The following is an 11247-nucleotide window of genomic DNA, read 5'->3' as shown; positions in this document are numbered from 1 at the left end:
ATAACGTTTACATATCATTATTACATGTTTGAAATCCTCCTCCTCATTGCAATCTACGCAAAGAGGAGAGGACCTTTTGTTGATCCTGTGTAGATACGATCCGCACAACGCGTGGTTCGCTCTCAGCCTGCTTATTGTCGTAACAACCCATTTATTAGTGACAGATCCCATAAACCATGGTTGTCTAGGTGACTGATCTGCCATAGTTTTATAGAATCTCCCATTATTACCCTTACTGTAATCTGTCTGCCATTTTTGTAGTGCTGCTTTTGCAATTATGCACTTGATATCGGTGTGTGGTAATTTATAATTTCATTTACCTTTTGTATTTCATTTACACTAACATACGTTTGTTTGTTTCACTATGTTTCAGCTTAAACCAGAAAGTTCAGTAGGTGACAATTCCATCCAATACAAATTGGATTGTGAAGTTCTGCAGTTTAACCAGAAGAAGAGTAATGTACCACTTTATTGATTTGTATTCAAATAAATTGTAATGCATGCTATTTATAAAGCATTAAAAATATTTTGAAATAACTATGTACAGTTGTTTTTTAAATAAATTAAAAATTTCAAATGATTGTGTTAATTGTTATTTATTATTTATGATTTCGTATAATAAACAAGTCTAATCGAGAAAAAACATTTCTGGAACTGGAATGGGTATAACAAGTTAAAAAAACAAATAACATACATTTTTCAATTTAACTTTTATTTTCTACGATTAAATTTAAAATCGTGATATATCCTTTCCCAAAAGGCATTTATTTATTAAAAATAAAAAAATTGAATAATAATGTTAGGCTAAAATAAACATAAAATTAAGATTAAAGAAAAAATATAAAGATAGTTCAATAAAGTGCCATCAGGTAGCAGCACCTACTGGACTTGTATATATAGATAAACAATTAGTTCTAAAAATGGTCACCAGGTAGCACTGGAACTCTATATAGACAGCTACAAAAGCCGGTTTCATTCAGTACGACTTGAGTGTTGTAGGGGAGAGTATCGCTCGTCGCTCCAAACATCTTATGTGTCTTTTATCCTTACCACACTGATGGAAATGAGTCAAATGTAGGGTAATATTGAAAGAGAGTTGTGTTCACTACGACGATAAGAAGGTGAATATTCGCCCCACCCTTGGCGAATTTACTTATAAAATGAGTCAAATGTAGGGTTTTAAATTAAATTGATAAAAGTTTGTTTACAGTTTAAAACAGAATACAAGTACTGGAGGTTTCAGGCTGCTAAACTCTAATTACTCTCCAAAACTTTAATTACATTTGTACATTAGATTTACTATTAGTATATCTGTCAAACTCAATACTAAGGCAATAAAAAAAATCATAAAAATAAATCTTAGTTTATAAACATAATTAGAGCAAGATTTTATCATAAACCATTTGACCAATTGCCCCACCCTCCCGCCCTGCAAAATTCACTTACCTATATAGTCTGGCAGTACTATTGCACACTCGACAAGGAAGATTCATTTTTTGCCATTTTCTTAAAAAAAAATATTTATTTCAGCTCACTTCCGGTATCATTAATTAACACTTACCTAATGCCAACTAAATATTAGATTGCCTTATTTTAAAAAAAAAACAGAAAAAGAGTAATTAAAATATACAAAGAAAATTAACAACAAATCAACTTTAGTTCATGCTGCCTCTCCCAGGTAGCGGTACAGTTAATGTTTGTACTAGCATTTTTCCAAAAATGTTAAAAAATAACCCCTTGAGAAGACAATACAAACTCAAATTTTAGTTTACATCGATCAAATATTCGCCACCAGGTAGCACTAAACCTCTCTCTTTCTCTATCTCTCTCTATATATATAGTTGTAAACACAATCCAAAAAACACAAAAATACAAGGCAACACGTCATATCACCATGACAACGGCCTTTAGTTCAATACAGCATCACTAGATGTCTCGCGCTGCTCTGTTTGTAACATTTCTTTGTAACTGAAAAGATAACCATACACTTTTTAAGTGAAATGACGTTACAAAACTTCATAACTTCGTTTTAATTGCAATATTCGAGGCCAGATTAACAGGTTTTAAATTAAAAAAACCTCCAATATTTTGAAAAACTTCAATTTACGTATATTAGCTGTTCGTTTATTTGCCATTTTTGTTAGAGACTCCAGATATTTTCCTTTTGACGAAAAATAAAAGTAAAGAGGAGAAAAACCTATTTTCTATTCAAAAGTATCGATATCCAGTTTTGTGTTAGGAATAAATATCGAGCACTCGATACAGGTGTTGAAAGAACGTTGCAGATATCGTATTGAAACATTCCTGCTGATAAAGCTCACGAAAGGGAGGTAATTGAAGTTTTATCTAAAGTTGTTCAGTTTTTTAAGTGCTGTAGGAGATTAATCAATCAGTTATAGTTTAAATGAATTGGTTTAGTTTATTTAGTTGTGGATTGTCTTATTTAATATATTGTTGCAAATTTTCATCTTAAACAATTATGCATACAACCTCTTTACCGAAATATGGTACGCTGAGATTTTTTATTTTACTTGTGATAACGTTCATTTTTGAAGAATTTTTTTTTTAATACTTATAGTTTGCATATATTATTTTCAAGTTGAGAATATACGCACATTCTGATTATGAACGAAATTCTTGTGGGCATTTAACACTAGCCTCAACATTTCATTCAAAAGTAACAAGGAAGTATTAACTTCCTTGTGAAATAATTTAGAAACAACAAATTTCTTTGTGTATTCTGTTTACAGATAGAGATTGGTTAAAATGCTGTATCAGTAAGGAGAATGTGGACCGACGTATCGAAAGATTATCAGATACTTTCAACTTACCTTATGACTATGAATTAGCTTGGCTTTTGAAAGCTGTTACCTGTATTGATCTTACTACTTTAGCTGGAGATGATACAGCGACCAATGTTAACAGACTGTGTATCAAGGTAAGTTAAAGCTGTTATGCAACGGGTATTAGCATAAAGAAATTCATGATTCGAAAAAAAAAGTATTTATTTTCAGGCAACACATCCTATCAAAGACATTTCCTTTTCTTTATCGTGCAATGAGGAAGAAAGGAAAATGTTACAAAACATTCATTGTGCTGCGGTTTGTGTTTATCCTTCAAGAGTAAGAGACGCTGTAAGACAGCTCAAATTGTTGAATTCTGAGATACCTGTTGCTTCAGGTTAGTGAAAAATTTAAACAGTTATGCATACAACCTGCTTGGAACTATTGATATTATGAACAATTTTAATTTTATATTTATTTATTAGTCGCAACAGGATTCCCCAGTGGACAATATCCGCTCGTCACCAGATTGGCTGAAATCACACACTGTATTGATGAGGGAGCTCGTGAAATTGATGTGGTTATTGATAGAAGTCTGATATTCGCCGGTAAATGGGAAGAACTGTATGAAGAAATAAATCAAATGAAAAAGACGTGCGGTGAAGTTCACATGAAAACGATTCTTGCAGTAGGGGAATGTGGTTCTTTAGAGAACGTTTACAAAGCATCTATGGCTGCAATGATGGCTGGTTCAGATTTTATCAAAACATCTACAGGTAAATAGCTAGTTTTCTGTGTTTAATTTTGAAGAATAAAATTATGTCAATATTTATTATATTTTTTGATTTAAAGGAAAGGAAACTATAAATGCTACTCTACAGTATGGGTTAGTCATGTGCAGGGCAATAAGAGAATTTCATAGGAAGACAGGGATTAAGGCAAGTATTCTTTAATATATTGCTCTACAGAATTTAAACCTTTCCATTAAGGAATTTATCTGCCTACCTGGTTCCTAAGAAAATAACATTTCGATGAACTTCCTAGCACTACTCTTGCTCAGTGATTACAGGATCTTCACAAACGTAAATTATGATAGCTCAAATAGGTCACTAGTCATGTCCAACTCTTCATGTCACTATCACTTTCACAAAAATGAGGAGGGATTTGTACGAGGGAAGAGTGAACTAATTCCTACCTGATGCCTCAAAGATCATAGTCTCCAACCACCTATTCCATTCTCGCCTTCGCCTCCTTACATATCCCGGCTTGCTATACAGCATTTCCTTTGGCATTCGCTGCACTAATCTAATTGTTTGATCCTGCTTAAACATTTTATTCTTAGTATCATTTACAAATATGTTCCTCTTTATTCTTTTCTAGGTTGGCTTAAAACCGGCGGGAGGTTTGAAAACTAGTAGAGATGCTCTTCTGTGGCTGGCGCTTGTCAAACAGGAATTAGGGAACGATTGGTTGACACCCAGTATGTTCAGAATTGGAGCGTCAAGTTTGTTAAAAAATTTAGACGAAAGAATATGTACTTTAGAATTAAAATTAAGAGAACCATTAAAAACAGACTAATTTTAATAGAATTTACTGAACCAATTGTGCCAATTTTGTAATTGAAAAATAAAACTTTTATTTTATTATAATTTTAGTATACTGAGCATTAAAAAAAAAATCCTAAATTTGAAGCAGCGTAACAGAGGTGTAACAATGGCGGCCTGCGTTTTGGCTTTAATGGTTACTAAAAAATAAAGCTTACCAGTTGTATAGTATAATCCATTATTATTTACTTCAACCCATCTTTGTGCTAATAATTCAATTCTTTTTATGGTATAATGAAGTTTCATTGGAGGCAAAGATTTCATTACAACAAGCAATTACCACTTGTGAGTATTTGGGTTGTTAATGTGTATATACTTTTCGTAGTTTGTGATAATTCGCTTTTTAGATCAAAAAGTCAAGTGAATTTCTAAGAAGAGTGTGGATACCTTTAAGCATATAGGGTGTCGTGAACATTTTTGCGGGATAGTCATCCAGGTTTTATACCCCATTCCTTTCGTATGCAGCTGTACGTACGGTTACTTTTCTATTAGCTTTTTCTAGAATTAGCTTCTCTTTTTTTAAAAGTTGGTTCAAGGAACCCTGGACATCACGACTTTGCCTTTCTTTTAAGTTCTTTTTTTCATTACTTTCCTTGCTGAATTTTTCAAATTATTACGCTAGAATTGGCCCAACCCATTTTCCAACTTCTGCCATAACTACTGATTTAAATTAAAGCTTTTTTAAAACAAATTATGGCAACATTGCCGAAATTTTTGAATTAAATTCTAATTTTTTAAATCAACTCATCTGTCTAAACTCGACCTAATACTGTGATCAATGAAATCAATTTAAAAATAAATTTCAAGTTCACTATTACTCCACCTTTATAAATAGTTCATTAAGTTCAAATATGAGAAGATACTTTTGTTAGATCTTTAATATTCCTTTCATCGTGTAATGAGAATTTATAATCTTGAAAAAATGGTTCATTTTTAAACCTGCCTGAGTCTTTTTTTCATTCAGCAGCTTTACTCTTCTGAAGATAGCTTGTATTGCAGAAAATTAAGCTACATTCATTCACCTTAGCACTAGTTTCTTACGAATTCATTTTAAAATTGTAATAGAATATATAGAAAGTACTTTCGTCGAAGAATTACTCAGTACTAGGTGCTAGAGGGACTCTCAAAAAAGATAGTAAATTGGCGCTTCACCCAGATACTGCTGATGGCTTGCCTCTTCTGGACTAGTCTGACAAGCGTCATCATTAGGACCTCTTCCTCATCCTCTTGATTAACTTCCTACTGAGCATTTGAGAAAATCTCTCTGCTTAATTATACAGAAAATGAAATTTTGCTAGAAGAAGCAAAGAGAGCTTTTTTCTTGGAACGTATTGTCTGTGGAAAAGTTTTTACCTTGTTATAATTTAGTCAATTGTTTAACAAGTCAAGAAGGTGCATTTTTTTTTCGTTTTGGGAGAACAATAACACCTATTTTTTTTAATAAGGTTTTTGCTGCAGAATATTCTTAAGGGTAATTCAGGATCATTTAAAAGGTGATTAGGTACACGGTGCTGAATGATTTATCCATCATAGCACGTAAGTCAATAAATTTCGAATTTTTCCCAAACTTGGGTAAAAAAAATACCTAGTAGTGAGTGTCTTCATTTCCTGTCTTATAATTCATACTAGAAAGAACTTGGACTTCAATATTTTAAACTGATACAGGAAAAGATATCGAAGATGGAACTCCAGATATACTTGATATTCTCTACTGAACCTGCAAACGCCACAATTACACCATCTACTGTGATTTAGAGTAATATTTGAACTACTATTCTATCCGGCGAAAAAAAACTTGTAATAAAACAACTTGGATTTAATTATCAACCCTTCAAATAAATGTTCTATTAACAGATAATAAGTAAATAAATAAATAAACGTTTTACTCGGTATCCAATAGAAGCAATTACTAACATTTTTTAAGTAACATAAATGGTTTTAATTTCTTTCTTATCTTTGTTATCTTATTCTTTAGTCTTATTTACATTTTGCATTCTTTTAACTAATTTAAAAATTTTAAATGAAAAATATATTTGTAAATAATTGAATAATATAAATAGCGATTAACATTTCATCTAACCTCTAGATTGAGAATTTTGATGTGAAAATCCATTATTATTATTATGATTATTGTTGTTACTGTTGTTGTTATTATTACTATTATTTCTAGATCTATTGTTTCTATCAAATTTAGCGGATAAATCCCAGTCATCACAGTTCTGAAAATATTTATTTTTTTAATTATTAAACATAAGAATTATTTTTCAAATTTTTGTATTGAATATTTATAACTGGGCTTTGCAGGGAGCCGGAAGTCAGGATCTGCTATTAGCTGTGACAAAGTACACGATATTTTGTACCAGTATCCCACAAACCAATAGGAAGTTGATGGTACTAATTCGAATTTGGTTTCCTTTACAAGGAATCCCCAGGAGGAACGGAGAGATGGCAGTTGGCGATATCCACTTCCTGATGCCAAAACATACCCTCCACTCCATTATAGTTAGTTTATAAAGTCGATCAGTTAAGGTAACTTGAAAAGGGATCTTGCATGATGGGCATGCTGAAGTATTCTCTTTTAATCATTTATCTAATTTAAAAACTCAAGGCACACCTTGTGCAAAGAAATGGCACTGTCTTGCAGAACTTTGTCTGACAGTATTCTTGTTTAGCTGTAAGAAAGTAAAGAAAAAAATTTGTTCGGCCTAGTTAGCCATTAGAAATAAATAGTATTTAAACAAATAATTAAAAATAAATAAATAAATAGAAGCTTATGCTTACAGATTTTCCTTTTTCTTCTAAACACATAGCGAATGATTTTGAATAGTCACACATTTCTTCGTCATCTGGCGGAATAAAGTGCACTTATTGGAAGCATTTGTTTTTGTTTTGTTTCTGAATTCATTAAATTTAATTAATTAGAGCTCTTACCTGGATCAAGGTTTTCAAAACATTCATTAACAGATTCCAGAATGAATGTTTTTAGTTCTTGATCTTTAATTCTTCTGGTTAATACATTTAAAACAGTATTACGATTCAGGTAGGATTCATCGCTGACCTTAAAAATGAAATATGTAAAAGTTAACAGTTGTAAGGTTATAAAAACTATTGAAATTCCCTGACTTCTGCTGTATTTGCACCGTTCAAGCAACAATCATACAACAAAGCAGGATAATCAAAATGAAAATAAATATTAATTTTACCCTAAAATATAAATTTTATTGTTAGTTATAAGGTATAATTTCCAGCAAACATTAATAATGTCCAAGAAATGAATGCTAGTCAGGAAGACTATTTCAGCCATTACCAAAATCAAATATAATCATCCTATTTGCAATATTCAAGTTAGTAGATATCTACATGAAACCACGTTTTACTAATCAATGATGAATTACACCAGTAATTAAATAAAAATATTCACAAACTAAAGCAACAAAATGTGCAGCTTAAAAAATAAAATTTATATAACTAAACTAATATTTTTACCTTTAAAAAAAACAACTTACCATTTTCATTTGACGAAATATGCAATGAATCACACACTATAACAAAAATAATTATTTAAATTAAAATATAAACTACTTGAAAAGTTATTATCAGAAAATTCCTGTTATTACAGAAACATAATCACTTGATAGGGCAGCCAAAGGGTCGGTATTCAGATTTTATAGAATGGAGAAGGATTTTTTGGCGATGGAATAAATATACCTCCATCAAGGGCGATATTTAAATCTCTTATTCAAACAATGCAGCTCACGCTACTCGTCTTAAAACTTTAATTTAGGAAGAGAATGATTTCAGCTGAACAAGAACCTATTTTAGTAAAAAAAAATTATACTCTGAAATAGTAATGTACACTATCTCGAAAAGAAAATGTTTGAACTACAAAAAGTTATAACTAACGATGCCTCTAGATCGTATTTTAATCAATGGTTTTATTTTTTGCAGAAAAATATTTTATTTATTATTAAATTCTTTTTTGCTGCATTTTTCAAATAATACTCATTATAATATAAATTTAGAAGAAATAAATACAAGAATAATGCTATGCCACAGATTGGTTGTACAATATTTATATTTTTTATAAGAAGGAAGTATAACTGGCTGTTAGCCAAAAGATATTAGGGAAAACAAGTGCAATTACTAATTCTTGAGTTAAGGCAATGAAAAGGTTGCGTTTAACACTCGCAGAAAACGAAAGAAACAAGGATTTAGATAAAGAACAGCGTTCAAATCAGTAAAAACGCAGTCTTTGAATAAAATAAAATAATAATTTAAAAATCTACTACTTACAGCATCAATATTTTCCAAAGGAGAGCCAATGCTCGTTGTACCAATTCGACTTGTATTAAAATGTCTATTAAAAGGATCTTTATTATATCGGTTATCATCATTTTGTTCTCTTCTGTGTGAACCGTATGAATGTGAATCGCCGTTTCCTCTTCCAGGCTGTCGTCGATTATTATCTTGGCCGTACCATCTGTCGTTATCATAATCATAATCTCGCTCATTACTATCTTTATTATTAAACCTACCTGTTAGTAGCATAAGAAATATCATTGAAAATAGGCAATGAGATGATGCATTGCAGAATACTTCATTCATCTAAATTGAAATAACAAAAAAAAACACTTCTCTAAATTAAATTCCTCTTTAAAGGTTAAATCTTATATTAACCAATTAATAACTAAAAACACTGATACATTCCTTGCTGTTTCTTTTTCCCTCCGTTGTTATTTCCTCTCCTGTTATTGCCATCTTTTCTGTCATCTTCCTGCTGGCCTTCATCGTCATTGTTGTACGAGCCTAGAATTCAAATTATTTAAAATTGATAATAAACATACACAACTTACTGTCTGTGTACTTTGTGAGTGCTTAACAACAAAAAATTATACATCAACTTTATAGCGTAACATAATTTCAGAACACAATTAACTAACTGATGCATTAAAAAAACAATATCAGTACGCTGCGCGATTGAAAAAAAAAAAACAACCTCTAATCATGAAATAAAACTTTGTTCAAGCATTAACCGTGAAAGTGATTGAGAGAAATCCTTCGAAAAGAGAATAATCATTGCAAGTACCGAGGAGAAGCTACTTTCAAGATTGCTACCTGAAGTTGGAGAAAAAAGATATGATATTTTCCACAATATCACTCCTTTCTAATTTGAATATACCTTATTTTAATCAAGTCATGTTGTCCTCATCGATGTTAGTTAGTTAGTTTTTTGGAAAACAATTTTTTAATTAAAAAAAGCAATAACTAGTGAGAACTTATTATTGCAATTATAGAAATTATTGCAATCAAACTGATATCCTCTTTATGCTTAATCCCAAACTTAATAATCTATATAGAACGCCGAATTATTTAGATTCGATTGTTCACACAAGCAAATAAAATAATAGACTGACAGCGCAAACAAAAACCGTTAGTCGTCGATGGCTTTATTTACAAGAATTATAAGTAATGTTAAATTTATTCATTATAGTCTTGCCTCAGATTGTTTAATTTTCAGAATGTTTAATTTATATTTACATTTCTTATATTTATATTTTTGCGAGAGCCATTCTCTTAGTAAAAGGTTTGTAACTTAACAAATAAACCAAAATTTCTTTGGAATATTAAAAATAATCCGGTTAATTAAAACATTTTTCTTAAACTATCTTTTCATTAAAGTATAAAACATGTAGTAAATTAATTGACGTAATAAAGATGCAGCTGGTCATAATGAAATTTAATTACGTCTACCTGAACTTAATGAAAGTTTTTATATTGTGACAATAATACTGTTACAATAAACTAACTAGGATAGCTGGAGAAAGTGAACAAACATTCAAGTTCAATCGTCTTACTTTGTTCTTCTTTTTTTTTTTTTTGTAGCGTATTTACTAATTTACTTTCTCTTACTCCTAGTTAAGAGGTATTATTGTAATCGCGTCAAATTTTCGAATTTCGAACACTAAATTCCCTGAGAACATAGAACTACGGGTTAGCGTTAAATTACATTAGATAAGGAAGAAAGTGATAGTTCAAGTTCAAGAAAGGATGAATAAGTGCTCTTTCATAATCCGTACCTACTATCCTATTTGTATTTATAAGATGTACGTACACTTTTAATTAGAGTTTTGGAAAAATTTCTAATTTACAGTCTTATGAGTACCAATCCACCTACCTCTGTTATTGCTATTGTTGTTGTTATAATGTCTTTGATCATTATTTCCTCTATTGCTCCATGGTTTGCTGTTATTGTTGTTGTGCTGTTTACGTCGGTTACTGTTATTATTTGACTCAGTACTATCTGCGTTCAAACAGTTTTTAACAATTTCTTCAAATTCTTCTTGTGTTTTTATATCGTTCTCCATACGACATTTTAAACCCTTTTGATGCAAAAACAAAACATTGAGAAAGTTAATAAAAAAAAGTTAAAGAAAAGATAAAACAATAGTTTTAAAAAAACTATACTTACATTTCCAATATGAAATATCATGCAAAACAAAATAACCAAAGCAATTAAAGATATGTTCGCTCTTGAAAACATGTTCACTCTATGTATCAATCTATATTAATCACATTTTTATAACATTCTAACAAAATGAAAAAAAAAGAAGAATTCTATCCGGTTTTTATCAGCATGAATTACATTGTAATTAAAATGTCCAGGATTTGATTTTGAAAAGGAAGTTTATTGTTTAGACATCAGAGAGGAGATGTACGAGGTAATAGCCATTGTGTATCAGATAATAATAAGAGAATTGTTTCAAAACATCATTTTACATAAATAAATAACAAAAATAATTTTATACCAATTATACCTATACTTAAATGTACAGAAATGAGTGATGGTGTCACTACATGTT

General features: G+C 30.5%; 3 protein-coding genes across 11 annotated transcripts in view; 2 read left to right on the top strand and 1 right to left on the bottom strand.

Moving 5' to 3' along the window:
* Positions 1 to 589, top strand: part of LOC141460049 (uncharacterized) — a 68185-nt gene extending 67596 nt beyond the window's left edge. For all 9 annotated transcript variants that reach the window (XR_012461841.1, XR_012461823.1, XR_012461806.1 and 6 more), the window contains one exon: positions 374 to 589. The gene's annotated coding sequence lies outside the window, so the exon portion shown is untranslated. The remainder of the gene's footprint in view (positions 1 to 373) is intronic.
* A 1696-nt stretch (positions 590 to 2285) lies between these two features.
* On the top strand, positions 2286 to 4432 carry Dera (deoxyribose-phosphate aldolase). The gene is made up of 6 exons (XM_074127528.1): positions 2286 to 2507; positions 2751 to 2938; positions 3015 to 3180; positions 3269 to 3559; positions 3636 to 3721; positions 4164 to 4432. Exons 1-6 carry the CDS (start codon positions 2480 to 2482, stop codon positions 4359 to 4361), a joined length of 957 nt encoding a protein of 318 aa, XP_073983629.1. The 5' UTR covers positions 2286 to 2479; the 3' UTR covers positions 4362 to 4432.
* A 1821-nt stretch (positions 4433 to 6253) lies between these two features.
* Obp59a (Odorant-binding protein 59a) lies at positions 6254 to 11135 on the bottom strand. Its single transcript, XM_074127521.1, has 8 exons — positions 10857 to 11135; positions 10563 to 10767; positions 9091 to 9193; positions 8681 to 8918; positions 7894 to 7929; positions 7319 to 7445; positions 7169 to 7233; positions 6254 to 6606 (listed from the first exon to the last, which is right to left on the bottom strand). The coding sequence occupies exons 1-8, from the start codon at positions 10926 to 10928 to the stop codon at positions 6463 to 6465; spliced, it is 990 nt and encodes a 329-aa protein (XP_073983622.1). The 5' UTR covers positions 10929 to 11135; the 3' UTR covers positions 6254 to 6462.
* Positions 11136 to 11247: the final 112 nt, after the last annotated feature.

Source organism: Rhodnius prolixus, unplaced genomic scaffold (assembly GCF_049639745.1).
Source record: "Rhodnius prolixus isolate KJV_2025 unplaced genomic scaffold, Rpr scaffold_1, whole genome shotgun sequence".
NCBI classification, from domain to species: domain Eukaryota; kingdom Metazoa; phylum Arthropoda; class Insecta; order Hemiptera; family Reduviidae; genus Rhodnius; species Rhodnius prolixus.
Note: the sequence above shows the minus strand (reverse complement) of the source record. Positions and strands in the feature narration are given on the sequence as shown.